The sequence below is a fragment of the Thermobia domestica genome, chromosome 1 (genome assembly GCF_964235325.1).
Source record: "Thermobia domestica chromosome 1, izTheDome1.hap1.1, whole genome shotgun sequence".
In the NCBI taxonomy this organism is placed as follows: Eukaryota; Metazoa; Arthropoda; class Insecta; order Zygentoma; family Lepismatidae; genus Thermobia; species Thermobia domestica.
This window is the reverse complement of record NC_137454.1, coordinates 60,249,735-60,264,918: the sequence shown is the minus strand read 5'-3', so window position 1 is coordinate 60,264,918 and position 15,184 is coordinate 60,249,735. Positions and strand designations below refer to the sequence as shown.

The window sequence follows — 15,184 nt, the reverse complement described above, 5'->3', positions numbered from 1 at the left end:
GAACCCGGAGGTTCAATGCAGTGTTTACAAAAGTTCTCCATTGGTTTCCGTCCTTAGCCAACTGGGCAAAATTTCTATTTCTGCGAGATCCATCTGCGGCCTATTGTCCTCCCACCTGCGCCTGTGTCTTCCTAATGGTCGTTTACCGACTGGATTTAAATTTAAAATTTTTAAAGTGTTCCTATCTTTTCTCATTCTGGCTACATGACCTGCCCACCCGATCCTTGCAGATTTGACGATCATAACGTTTGATAAAACAGTATAAATTATTCAGTTCTTCATTATGAAGTTTTCACTATTCTCCATTCCCGTTCCTCTTGAGTCCGAGTATTTGTTTCAGGATTTTATTTTCAAATACTTTCAGTTTGCATTTTTCTCCCAGAGTAATTGACCATGTTCCACAATTTAACAGCACAACAGGCATGATTATCGTTTTATACATTTCAAGCTTCAAATTCCTGAACAATTCGCGATGACGAAGATTTTGAACTGAGTAACAACAGTAATTCCTGCTTTCAGTCAACATTTAATTTCTTCGTGTACATAATTTTGGTTTGTTAATATTGATCCTAGGTATTTGAAAGTACTATTTGTATTTTCACGTATCCATAATTTGTAGTATTATTATAAACTTTATTGGTAAACTTTTTTCGAAAGATATTAATACTACAGGAGTAAATATTTGAATGGACTATGTATGTACTTTAAATTCAGAACTGTAATTACACCGATTGCCACCACCAGTACACAAACAAAAATTGTGAATTCATTACATGCTATCAAGGCTTCTACAAACAAAACAAACAAAAAAAAAAAAAAAAAACTGAATAGGAAATAACTTGTATATTAACAGAAAACATCAGCACCTCAACATGCGTTTTCATTTAACTAAGTATTGCGCAGTAGAAAATCAGAGATAAAATCAAGATTATTATGCTGCTACAAAATCGAAAATATATAATGCATTTTGTCTATTCTATAACACAGACAGTACTACATTCTAATCTACGAAGCTACTACAAAGCAGAAAAGCTGCAATTTTAAGAGCACATACAAAAGAACCAAAACAAGCAAGACAGAGAGTCTTGAAAAAGTAGCAAAGGCACTACAATGGGGGCAACTAAACAGATGCATGTCTCTACCAATAACCTCACCTTCTAGGTTTGGGTGTTTTCGCTTCATTTGGCGTTTTGGGCTTAGGTTCTCTTTTCTTTTTGCCTTCTTTCGGCTCTTTGGGTGGTTTTGGTTCTTTAGGTTTCTTGGGTTCCCTAGGTTTCCTTCATAAATGGGGAAAAAAGAAACATCTCAACTACAGAAAAAACCACGAGACTTAAGTAAATAATATTACAGAATAGCACGCTTCTTATAAGTGGAAAAATGTGCGTTAGATATATATATTTACAGCCACAATGTTTACATAATTAATGTGGAACCATTTACACACACCGCTGTTTACATATAAGAGTGAAAACACATATATATGATCAACCCTTCTGTAAGCGTAAAATTACGATATAGGTAACTCAAAATATAAATAATAACGCGTAGCACCTCTGATTAGCAACTCACATTTGAATGATGTAAAGATACAATTACTATTCTACGTTAGTTTCTTTCGTACAATATTGATGTTCACTATGTTTCACACTTAACTTCTGAATTGCAGGTTATATTTTAAAAATCTAATTTCATATAATAACGAAGGCAGCAACTACATTTAAGTGAATTAACTCTTACTAAATATACATCCATCTGAGTATTAATACATTTAAGTATTATTAAAAGTAAAATCTTACGAAATTAAACTGAACAGGTTATGTAAATCGTATTAATTGACGTTAACACATTTTCTTCTAGAGATCTATCGAATTCTCATATTGTATCAATTCATATAATAAACACAATTTACATGATGCTGAAATAAAGAAACTTCTGAGACCCTGTTGTAACTTTCTCCTGAAATAAATTCCGAACATCAAACTGCAAGATAAGAAATGAATAGGAAAAAGCAGTTGAGGTGTTAATACACTTAGGAAGTGCATTTGCGCACATCAAAAATTTGGGGCACTAATATAAACTTAGTATATAAATATGTGTAATTAAGACTAAGAGCTTCAGCTAACTCGTAAAATTCGTTTCCCCCAAACTATGAGTAGGGCCTCGAGAAATATTGATCATCATCTCGCCTTCTGAACCTCTATTCTTGACTACATCACTTTTCTTTGTGTGTCAAAACCAGTTATCTCGAAGAATAATCTCCAAACGAAAGCTCTCTTCATTACTGTTCAGTTGAAAACATGAGATATCAATTGGCAATGGTCCAGCGATGTCAGCAGTGCCCGGTTATTGGTAACAGTGTTAGGAGAAACTAAGTACTACGTGAGGAGCAGTACAACAGAACTATGCAGTGAACTGAACAGTGTAAAATGGGCAGTGATCTATCTGTTCTGAAGAGAGAAATTGCTGGTGCCTGGTTATATTGTATGAACGTGACAAAAGTGGCAAATGTATTGAATGTATCGCAGGGACTGTGTTCAAGGTGATAACTGTTCACAAAACTCTCGGCTAAATTAAGCAGTACCTGAATCGATAATCACAGTAAGACTCAAACAACATATCATGGTCATACGAGGTCGGGTTGCATGAGGAAAACACTTATCAATAGACCATAATGCTTTAGAACAAACGCTAATGCTGGCGCGAACGCTCAACATACGCCGCTGATAACTAGAAACGTGTGATATTTTCGGATAAGTCATTGTTCACCTTATTTCAAACCCGAGGCCGTATTTGTATGTGGCGGACGCTCACAGAAGCGTATGATCACCAGCCCAACCGTGAAATACTTTCCAATTTTCATTATCTTTCCTCACAACGGAGTAAAAGAAAGGAAAAAAAAAAAAAAAAAAAGTGGCACCAAGCAGAATATTATACCATTTTGTGTGCAGTGCATAACTAAGTTCCTTGAGAAAAGATTCGTGTCTCCAAGCTGAAACACGGATTTTCAATTACGCTTTTGTATAGCACGGAAGGTATTCATTATCCCGGTGTAGCTTAAACGATGCCACTACAACTTTAGGTGTTTGAATGAGGGCATATCACCCTGGAATATGGAGTCATTGCCCGGGAACTACTCATTTGGATCATAGGAAGCACATGATTACAGAGGTTATTCAGCCTACGTTTGGCCGATTTCGTTCCTTCCCCCTCCCGGGCAGAATGGACTTCACCCGACCTGTGTGTGGGTTTCCAAGTGTGTGGGTTTCCGCTCTGTGACCAAAATGCCGCCCAAACTAAGCCGGTTTTGGGAGGGCTATGTTGCGGCTCTTTATGATGCCCATTTTAGTGTTTCTATCATTAGAAAACAGTGCAAGAAGAGTGGTAGCAGCATCAGTTTAAGTGGAATAAAAAATGTTATTAAAAAGTACAAGGGCAACGAAGCTCCACCATTTGGATCACCAACGAAGTTGCCTAGGAAGCGGGAATGCACCAAGGCCACCTCCACCATGCAGAGGAAACTTCGCAAAATGGCAATGCAAGCAAATCCGCCAACACAAAAATATATGGCTAATCGTCTTGACGTGTCTTTGGGGACTGTGAGCCGGACGTTACACCATCAACTCAAGCTGGAAAAAGTCATGAAAGCTCGCGGCCATCTCATGGATGCCCACCAAAAGGAACGAAAGTGTAACGCCCGGAAGCTGTACGAACGGCATCGGGCAAAACAAAGGTGGATGTACGTCATAACGCTCAATGAAGCATAGATTTACCTTTCCGACTGCGGCAAACCGAGAGCCATCACGTGCCGAGAGAAAGGAGCCAAGAAGTTTAGAAGGTGGGTTCGTGTCTGTAAAGAATCCTTCCCAAAAGGGTTCATGGTCGTTAGTGGCTACTGTTACCGAGGTAAACTGAAGATTCGTAGGGTGGCGAAGAACTGCAAAATAAATTCGCAGCATCTTCAGGAGCAGTTCATGCGGCCGATCTACGAGCATAAGATTCCAACAATGTACAGAAATGACGCCAGTCTGGTGCGCATTCACATGGACAAGGCTTCATCACATACCTCACGATCGTCCCTCGCATTCTACAGGGAGATGGAGGAGGCAAGTGGTATACAAGTGATACCTGTCAATGAGGTACCTGTTAAATCTCCAGATGAAAGTCCTATGGACTATTGTGGATATGGATTGCTGAAGCGGGCTTTGGGAAAACGGCGTGTGACAACTATGGAAGGACTTTGGAAAGCTGTGCAAGGGAAATGAGACAAGATTCCCCTCCCAGCTCTTCAGAGAAGCCTATTACAGTGGAAATTACGCTGTCGGGCTATTGTTAGGAACCAAGGGAAACACATAAGCACTTACGGACCTGGCGCCATGGATTCTTGTAAATTTTTAGGTAAGTCGAAATTGGCCAAATGTAGACTGAACAATCTCCGTACATTGCGACATGCTTATGGGTAGTGACGCGACGGTAAACAACATAGGATCCACTGAAAAACATAGAATCACAGCCGTTGCCATGTTTCACGATTGGGCTGCTGATCATACCAATAAGTTCTTTGCAGTGATCAATCCTGTCCCTTTATTGGTCGTGTGTTACGGAATGAGGCATGGAACGGGGACACAAGACTTTACTCTCGTTAAGACTGTGGATTATTATTTGTCGCACAGTTTCTTTATTCGCGTACAACTCCTTAGCAAGGATTCGCGATGTCGCATTTCCTTAGTGTCCTCACTGTCCTTGCTGTTTTTGTCTTGTAGTGTATTGTATTGTACTGTGTTGTGTTGTGTTGTGTTGTGTCCCCGGATGTTCGTCGTCTTCAAGTGACTCTCGTCTCTCACTGAAATGCCGGTGCCATGCAAATACACGCGAACGGGATACACAAGGTAGCCCCATACACTTGTTGCAACATTTGACTAAGTTTCTATAGCTGTCTTGCACAGACGCACAAAACTTGACGTTCGCTTTTTGTTCTATGTTAACTCACGACGCAGCTTACCAAAAACCTGCCTATACTCGCAAAGTTCACGCACGTAAGTGTCTGTCAAGATCAATGCACTTCGTATCAGTTACTCACGAAATATTTTTTCTTTCGTTTCTACCACAGCTCACTTGCACAGCTGTGCCATATACTGACAAAAAAAAAGTCTCGACTTCAAACTGCCACACTATACATGTAAGACCATACATGAAATAGTCTTTTTATATGGCAATATTGAATCAACCTTGTCTCATTTTCACATCAATGGATAAATTTTGATGCATACTGTACATTTACACAGGAATTCACCCGCAGGAAATAAGTTTTCTGCAACTGAATATTGATTTTCTTCATTTTGCACATTTTTTTATTTTTCACTTATCCTAATTTCTTTCGTTACTACACAAAAACGTTACAAGTTCCGGCATTGGTCATGATCTCGAAAATATCTACATAGAACATGCTTACACTTGTTTCAAGTCTCAGGTCTTTACCATTCTTAGATCAAAAGGTATACACAATCAAACTTTGGGTTGCGAGACTTTACTGACACATTGTATATCCCATAGAAGTACATGAAACAAAAAAGCTACCTACGTATGATTAAATCATATAAAGTACTTCAACAAAAATTCGAAAATAAATAAAAAGGATTCTCTTCATCTAATGTTTAATTCATATTAACAAAACTATAATTATTTTGACACATCTTTTTAAAACTAAATAAAGCGAATTCTCATTACGTACACTTTTTTTTTTTTTTTTAATTAAGCATTACTAACTGTAACTTACTGCCATTAATTAATCAGCATTATAACATTCGAAGTGTTTAATTAATTAATTACCTTGGAGTTTTAGGTTTCTTCGGTTTCGGTTCTATCTGTGGGGGAGGTACTACTATACCATCTATTCCTTCGGGAAGACCTTGAGGCAACGGTCCCTGCCCCGGTCCCGGAACATTGTTAGCATTATTTTCATCTTTCTTCTTTCCTCTTCCTCTACCTTTTCCAGTTCCAGGTGTTTTAGGCTTCCTTTCTTTTTTCGGTGGAGAAGTCATCTAAAATCACAAGTTACAGTTACAGTTTTATATAAATTACCATGAGAAAACAGATATTCACAAAAAGTGTAAAAACAATGGGTATATGTAAATCAATATGAATAAAACGTACTTACATGAAGGTAATAGAAAAACTAACCAGAAGAAACTGTAAACATACTTTCAAAGTTTCCGAAGTTATCATCTGATCTTCAAAACACGAAAGAAAAAGCATGTGAAAAAAAATGATGTATCAAAAGAACGTGGGGTCTGGTCCATATTTGGGGAATTACGGGAACAGGGAACCATAGCGAGCAGAAAATCACGGTGGGAAACTTCAAGAAAGAGTAACTGAAATGCTGCGACCTAGAGGAAAAGTTGGAATCGGAGAATGGTAACTAAAACAATTACCTAAAAAAAAAAAAGTCTAACTATAGCTGAAACCCAACACAATACTACTGAAGTAATAATATTTTAACAGGATAAACAGGATGTGAAAAAGCTGTGTGTTTCACAACAGGGGTGCTACGTTAATGTCCAAAATGGAAGGAAACTAATTACAACAGAACCAGAAGAATTTAACAGAGTTTGTTAATATTATAGGAACTGTTCCACGTGTAGGCTGTCCACGGGTCCAGATCACAATCTTAACCATATGAAAGGTTTCAGTGGTGCAAAATTACGGCGTCGCTGTTTTACACATCCTATAGAAACGAAGGTGAGAAAATTGGCTCATACATGCTCCTTATCTCTGCCCTTCATTTTGGAGGTATGTTTATCTTCGAAGGCAAAAATGATAAGACGAAATGAGATCGTTAGATTAAGATTAGAGTGCTACATATTAGAGTTTCGGGACGTGTTGCGAAAAGTCTTTCGTATGCTATAAATGAATGGAATGGGACATTATGTCTAAAGGTTAGGACAGTAGCAGGTCTTGTAATGATAATGAAAGAAAATATAGGAAATCACGACGAAAAAAAAAACATAGGATGTTTCGTGAAACTATAGAAAATGTACATTTCAATTATCCAATAAGTAGAAATAAAAAAATAACAAAATCGCATGGAAATTACATCAACTGTTATATGAACGTACATTCTACTCTAAATATAACTAAATGGGTAATTATCTCTGCAAAATTTTATACGAGATTCTTGGTGTTTTCGTACGTAGGTTACCAGTATTAAGCACCGACCATAAGAAAAGTAAAAAAGATCTGCAATAGAAAATCAGTGTTTATCAGTATACGTCTCTCAGAAATTGTTTAATCCTTCTGTAACGATTATTTTATGACCTGCTTTATCTTGTGCTGCCAGATTCTCCAAAATACTTATGTAGCCCTGGAAGTTGTTCCGCGACGCGTTTGCACACAGGAGAAAGTTAACCATCGGCTCGGAACATGACGCAGAAAGAAATGGCTTTCTAAATCCAATACTGACTGAACAAGAACAGTCCTCTAGTCGAGCAGCAGACATTCTGAACCACTGAAATACATCCACACAAAAATCTTCAATATACCAAGACAATGATTTTACTCCATCATGAAACGCATTAGAAACTGTGTGCAAAGTACAAGAGCTAATATCCAGAAGCTTTGGTAATCCTCGATCTTGGCATCAATTATTTAACATTCCCCGAAGAGACACGTTCACATTAGGTCCATCATATTACAGCATAAGGAACTTGTCATGAGCCAGTTTAGATGTTAATATTTTTCGCAATAGCTTGAGAAAGATCTGAAGATGTAGCATGCCCCAAAAATGCACTGTTCAGGTATTAAATAACAACAACATTGGTTGAAGAAAAATATCAAATTGTTCATCATTTGCTGAATTTGCTGTTTCATCTACAGCAAGACTGAAAATGTTACAAGAAGTTTTAACATCGTACAAAAATTTCTCATGTAAATACGGGCCAAGTCCATGCGATACTGAGTATGACAACAGTCTTATGAAGCTGAAAATCCTTATCTTCACAAGTGAAAGTAGCAATGCCGCAAAAATATAGGTTTCCTTAAAATGTAGGAAATATAGGAGTTTATAGGAAGAGACGCAAATATATAGGAAAAATAGGAAATATAGAAGCATTGGAAAGCCTGCAAGTAGTATTAGCTGGTAGGGGTCGATGACGAAATGTATCAGTAATAGGAAGTGTTAGAGTTTTATAGAAATAAAAATACTGTTCAAGATATTTATTTGAAGATGGTAATTACGAAGCTGCTCAGTAGGAACGCAATTCTTGAAACAACACGTCTATTAAGTTTACCGTACGTATTTGTGGATTTTTGGTACCAGACAAAATACAGGGTTTCTTGGTGTTACCAACGTCAAGAATAAAAGGATATCATTGAATAAGCCTTCGAGTCAATTACTGGGAGAAGATTATATATTTGCAACTGCCAAGTGAAGTTTGTAAAATAAATCACCGACTTACCAGACTTGGAGTTACTTCATTTAACCCTTTTAAATTCTCGCCTTTTTAGGCGTTTTTCTTTAATCTCAGATAATCAGCAACAGCGTCATCCCTATTTATCCTAGGATCATGGTTTATACCTCGTTTTTCTCAGAATGGAACAGCCTTTCAAACGGTATCGCTTACATGTCCCTATAATATGCCAGAAAAGAATTATTTGAGGGAAAATCGGGATTTTTTACAAAAAAAAAAAAAAAACTTCTTCAAAGTTTGGGGCCCCCTGAGGCTCTACCGGGTCTGCGCACAAACCTCCAAAAATTTGGAAAAATACTACGTAGTGTACTAATTACTTGTGACAAATTCGACTTTCCTGTCTTGAATAGTAAGGGCGGGAAAATTTTTTACCCATGTTGAGCGAGAATCAAAAAACGCCCAAAATTTCCCTAACATGCATCCTATAAATTTTAAAAAAATTCTGACACGCCCCTAATAATCGTAAAATTATGGTTCATACGTCGTTTTGTTCAGAATGGAGTAGCCTTTCAGATGGTATCACCCGCATGTCCCTCTGATATCCCTAGGGAGGGAAAAATTGAGGAAAATAGGGATTTTTGCTGGAAAAAATCCTTTTTTCCGGTTTGGAGCCCTGCCCTGGGTAAACATAGAGATCCAGAAATCACTTTCAAAAATACTACGTAGTATACTAATTGCTTGTGCCAAATACCAATCTCGTATCTTCAACACTAAGGAGGGGAAAAATACTTTCCTCTTCTGGGAATATTCCCAGAATGTCCCAGAATACCCTATACAAATTTCAAAAATTTCTTGACACGTCCCTAACTATCGTAGGATGATGATACATACGTCGTTCTCTTTAGAATAGAGTAGGCTTATAGATGGTATCACCCGCATGTCCCTAGCACGTTCCTAAGGAGGTTACAAGTGAAGAAAATAGGGATTTTTGCAGAAAAAAGTCCCTTTTCCCCATTTTGGGACCCTCTGGCGCGGCCCAGGGTTAACATAGAGATCTGGGAATCACTTTCAAAAATATTACTTATGGTACTAATTACTTGTGCCAAATACCAATCTCCTATCTTCTATACTAAGGGTGGGAAAAATATTTTCCTCTTCTGCGAATATTTCCGAAATTTCCCAAGGATACTATACAAACTTCAAATATTTCCTGACACGTCCCTAATTATCGTAGGATGGTGATTCATACGTCGTTCTCTTCAGAATCGAGTAGGCTTTCAGAAAGTACTATTGAAATGTCCCTACCATGTAGCCGAGCGGAGCAAGAATCACGAAAGTGGGATTTTTGGTCAAAAAATATCCCTTTTTTACCCTTTTGTCCCTCCGAACCCCCCTTCTGTGTTGACGAAGAGATCCGAAAAAAATCTCATAAAAACTAATTGGTCCACTGATTGTTTAGGGAAAATGTTAGGATTCTAGGATTAAAGAGAAGCTCACCAAAAAATGGTGAAGTTAGACCTCAGTAAAAAAAGGGAATTTGTAAAATGATGACGTCATACCCCCCTATGTTCTGACGCTCGGAAGCGTATAGACCCTTCCAAGGCTTTCTTGAATGCCTCCTATCTTGGAAAATTAAAAAAAAAAAAAAAAAAAAAAAAAAACCGGAACTAAATAGCATTCTTAGTTCTCTTTTAATCGAATCTTTAAGACACTACAATATCGGTCGAAAACGACCGAAAAAACTTAAAAGGGTTAACACACAATTTTGATAACGTACACAATATTACACCAACAGCAATTTTACATTGTATACGAAAGTTTATTCTCGAAGTTTTCATACGGCTGGTGACCACAATGGTATAATTACCAAGGCAAAGAATCTGATTCTAGTCAGAATGAACAGCAATTAGGAACAGTAATTAACTTGACACGATTAATTTCACACTGAATGTTGATAATATCGGTATCTGAACTTTTTTTTACCTACCTGTGCTGGTGGATTGACCAATGGACCGCAGCCTAACATGCATTGTGGTCCTCCAATACAATGGTCTCTAGCCTCATGTTGCTGTATCATATGCAATCTCTCTTGCAACATTCCGATCTAATGATAAAATTACACAAACACATTATGAACTGCAGAACAATGTGTAAAAACCCATTAATATTTCTTTCACAAAAGACAAGTACGCTCTGCCTAAAGCTATAAGAGTGAATTGAACTATCAAAGAAACAACACCCGCAAGAAGTTACTTGGAATACTATACAATCACTCGTCATACATCGGCTTATGTTAGTACAGTGCAGACTTCTTATTTTCAACAACTTACTATTTTAGTCCACAAAATATACAGTGCTAGAACTCAGATTATCTCGCAAAATTTGTTGGACACTTCTACATTCTTAGAATTTACTGTATGTCAGTGTTTTTTTCAGAGGTGGCAGTCTTAATTGCATTAAGAAAATTAATTATCACAACCTCATCAAGGCTGACACTTCAGTCAAAAACTCAGCTGGATATTTTGTACGAGGCTCATTTGAAGTTATGGGAATGACGTAGAAAACAATGATTTACCCCTGGAAAACTTTTTTTTTTTTTTTTTTAATACAGCCTTCGTTTATTTTCATGAACTTTGGTGATGTAAGATGAAAAAATGAAATGAAATCTTTGTTTTACGTCCCACGGTTATGCTGGCTACTCTAAAGAGACTGTGATTATGAGAAATGAATGAAAATGGTGGAATGAAGAAAGTGTGAGGAAACGGGAGAACCCCGAGAAAACCCACGAGGTGATGTAAGATGAGTTTCACCTTCGATCAACTTAGTCATTATGTGTTATTTTTTCAGTGTAGTTGGTCCACAAGTGATGCAAAGTGCATAGCAGTGGTTTTACCAGATGGAAAATAATCAATAATAAGCATATCTTATGCTTATAAAACCTGAAGGCATCATCTTTTAGGCAGACTTCACAAACATTATTTGAACCTAAAGAATGAGGATGTTTCCATTGTTACATGATATAAGAAAAAAAAAAAATCAATGTACCGCTGGACTGACCGTACCGACGCGCTAGCTGCTACGCTCCTAGTTCGCTTCGTGAATAGCTGATGTTATGCATCGACGCATATAATCAATTGGATCTTTCTAAAATCTGTCATTCGGGATATGAATTCTGATTCCCCCCCCCCCCCCCCGAAGTGTCAGCATTTGTCCACACATCTTATAGACAGTTTCTTCAAGCAGAATTCTTCGGTCAAAATGTGAAATAATCATTTACCTGATATACTTAAAGCCTCTGCAATATCACTTACTTATAATTAGTGGAGTCGTGTACTTGAAGTATGTTTGATGTACTAGCAGATATTGATGGCCTATTTCCCAAATAATCTTCTAGGCTTTCACGACCGCATCAGTTATCTACTTGGTAACAGTTGAAAACTAACGAGCAGAGTCTCTTGTGTTCGTACCCTTCTTCAAATATAATGTCCGTTCAGCACCGAACTTCCTTGCCGCTATATACGTAACAAAAACCCCGAACTCTCAAAAAAACCTCGCAACTACCTTTTCCATATAAAGAAAAACCTACACACTTTCGTGAAAACACATCACATGGATAGTCTACAGTGATGTGTTATTTTCTCAGGGTATTTTTGGATCTGAAAACCTCAGTTGTAATAATAAGTAATTTCCACTTAGCCCTACGAACTCAAGATGAAAAAACAAAACTTTATTGTTAGAATAAAATAACTCTACTAAATTTTAAATGAACAACTTATTACTTTTAATCCTTTAACCTGAAACCAAAACAAAAATTTCTTTACCTTTTCTTGATTTTCTGGACCTTGTGGCATGCAATAAAGCTCTTGAAGTTGTTGCTGCAGATTGAATATTTCTTGTTGATGTGTTGTACCTTGTTGGAAACCAGGAACACTCATAAGCCCTTGGCTATACATCATGGGTGGCTGTGACGGTACTGTCGCATTCATGCTGGTCATTACTTGGTCACCCGGAGGCATTGGCGGATGTGGAGGTGGAGGACACATTGGATGAGGGGGAGGTCCAAAACTATTTGGTGCTTGTTGAACACATCCTTGGCTCACTGGTGGGCCCACGCCCAACATTCCCGATGGCATTGGTCCTGGAATATCTTGGGACATTTGGGACACCGGAACATTGCTATTTCCATCCATAGTATACTTATTTTGTTGGTTGTACTGTGAATTTGCATGATTCATCCCATCTTGAACTAAATTATTGTTTTGATACTGTACATCATTAAAATCTGGATAATTCTGCTGTGCAGGGCCCATCACTGGCTGAGGAATCACATTGTCCACTCCACTAGTTTTGATATCACCACAAGAGCTATTCTGTACTTCAATTTCACTATGCTGAGATCCTGTCGATGATCCAATAGGACAAGCCACATTTGTATCTAATTCAGGTTTGGGTATAGAATGTACACTTTTCTCACTGCTCACATCGTGAGACTGACTATTAGAAATGAACTTCTCTTGCAGTTGCGTATTAGAAAACTCAGAGATTTGTGTGTTAGTACTGTCACTCTGAACACATGTAGGAATGCACACAGATTCACTGGCAGTGTTATTTAAAGCACCATGTTCCTTGCTAGGGGATACATTTGACTGTTCTACTGGGGGAATTGGAGTTGACGCTGATGTTGACTTAGGTATTTCAGACCGAATTTCTTCGCTGCTTCTAGAAACCATAGGATGCATAGCCATCCCTTGACCCTGTTGATCCATATCAGAATTTTGCAACATGCTAACACCACTTCCTGGTGTTCCTAATTGACTATTTGGTCTTGGTGACTGCCACTGCTGAGGTGAAACAGGAGTTCTTGGACCAACAGCAGGAGACAATGGCGTTGTTTGGGAACACATACTTGCTGGACTGGTGACATTGCTTGATCCGTGAATATTAGCACCAACCATAGGTGATCTATTAGATACGGGTTGTACTCCTGGTGGGGGATAACCTGGATATTCACTACCACTGTTAGCAGATGGTATAACCATCTGCTCCAATTGTTGCAAAGTATTTTGTGGTGGTGGTGGACAAGTTTGGGTCATTTGCATTGTTGAAGCCTGGTTAACAGATAAGGACTGATTTAGAACTTGAGAATACGGAGATGACACGTGAGTTGCCACTGTCGCTGGAGAAGAGGTTGGTGTCCCTGCCATGGATTTTGGTGTTATCGAAGTCGCTGGTCGAGGAGATAATGTGGGCTGACTAGCGGGATTCGGGTGGGGTGATAACGTAGGTTTCACTGGAGACATTTGTGGTCTAGGAGATAACTGTCGAGGAGATACTTGAGGGCGAGGAGATACCTGCGGAGACAGCTGTGGAAAAGGAGCTCTATATTGGGGGCTCCCGTTACCTATTCCTTGTGGATGCTTCTGGTTTCCGTAAGAAGCAATTTCAATCCCAATCGGCCGTGTCATTTGCGGCTGGTGTTGATTCATTGTGTTTTGTCCAAATGGATGTGTTAATTGCGTTTGTACATTATGTCCAGTCATCTGCTGTGTATGCATATGATTAAACTGTTGATTTTGTGATGCGTTCATATCGCATTGCTGCACTTGCTGTCCAGCATACTGCATCTGCATTCTGTTCACTGATGCTGCTGAATTTGGTACTGTGTTCATATGGGATTGAAGCTGAGAATACGAATTAAACGAAGAAGGCATAGACGCTTGACTCGAGTTCGCTCCCGAAAATACAGGTCCCACCATATTTTGTGATTCAGTAGGGTAACACTGCGGAATATTAGCATTTTGCATTCTCTGCATCTGATAATTTTGTGGAATGTTTTGGGAAAGAACCATATTAGAATTCCCACCCACACTCATAACTGACTGATTAGAATACTGAGAAAGCTTCGGATGTCCAATACTGTCTGGTGTTTGAAAATTCAAATGCTGCCTGAATCCAGCTTGGGTCATCGGATTGTACTGTCTTATTGGACCAACATTAGGATTTGAAGGAAAGCCAGGTGCATTGTTCCAGCCTTGCATGCCTTCATTAACATCCACTGATTGCATAGTTTGGTCCATTGAGTACATCCCTTCAGAAGCAGGAGGGCAAAATGTGGGATACTGATTTGATGGTGTATTTCTTCGCACAACAACCTGACCAGTAGGAGGTCCCTGATTCGCAATTTCATGCTGTTGAACTGGTAGCCCTTGCGGCCCTGTCCGTACACCTGCACCGGGTAACGCTGATCCCTGATAACTAGTGGGACACATTGGCCTTTGTGGGTTCTCATATCCACCTTGCGGATGATGATTCACTGATGATTGAAAAATATTTGAGTTATCACAATGATTGAAGTCCCCAAAAGAAGCTAACTTCTGTAATGGCGATTCCTGTTGGTGGATATGAGATCCTTCCATGGGATTATACGGTGCCTGAGAATAGCCTGCAGCTGCCGGATCTCTTGGACCTGAAGACGAAGAATTCAGAACGGACGTAGCGGGAGTGTCGAAGTTGTCAGAGCCCAGATCGGGCAACCCATCTAGGACACTGCCTCCAACATCGTCCCCGAAAAGATCGTATGTATCCATCTTGCTTATAAAGCTATATAAGCTGCATTTCACAACCTTTTGTCGTCCACAACCATTTCTTCAGGGACTCTTGAAGCACTTCCATGATTCAAGTCTACCTTCCAACTTTGCAGTAAGTGACTCCATCTGGGGACATCTAAAAAAACAAAACAAGAAAAATGACCATTTCATTAAAAAGGATCACACTAATATTCT

General features: G+C 38.7%; 1 protein-coding gene across 4 annotated transcripts in view; it reads right to left on the bottom strand.

Annotated features, from left to right (window-relative positions):
- kis (chromodomain helicase DNA binding protein kismet) overlaps window positions 1–15,184 on the bottom strand; it is a 158,499-nt gene that overhangs the window by 104,653 nt on the left and 38,662 nt on the right. For all 4 annotated transcript variants that reach the window (XM_081757548.1, XM_081757556.1, XM_081757560.1 and 1 more), the window contains exons 3-6: window positions 12,224–15,125; window positions 10,390–10,506; window positions 5,827–6,038; window positions 1,155–1,277 (exon numbers count right to left, since the gene is read on the bottom strand). In XM_081757548.1, coding sequence (XP_081613674.1) covers window positions 1,155–1,277; window positions 5,827–6,038; window positions 10,390–10,506; window positions 12,224–14,989 — 3,218 coding nt within the window. In that variant the 5' untranslated portion in view covers window positions 14,990–15,125. The remainder of the gene's footprint in view (window positions 1–1,154; window positions 1,278–5,826; window positions 6,039–10,389; window positions 10,507–12,223; window positions 15,126–15,184) is intronic.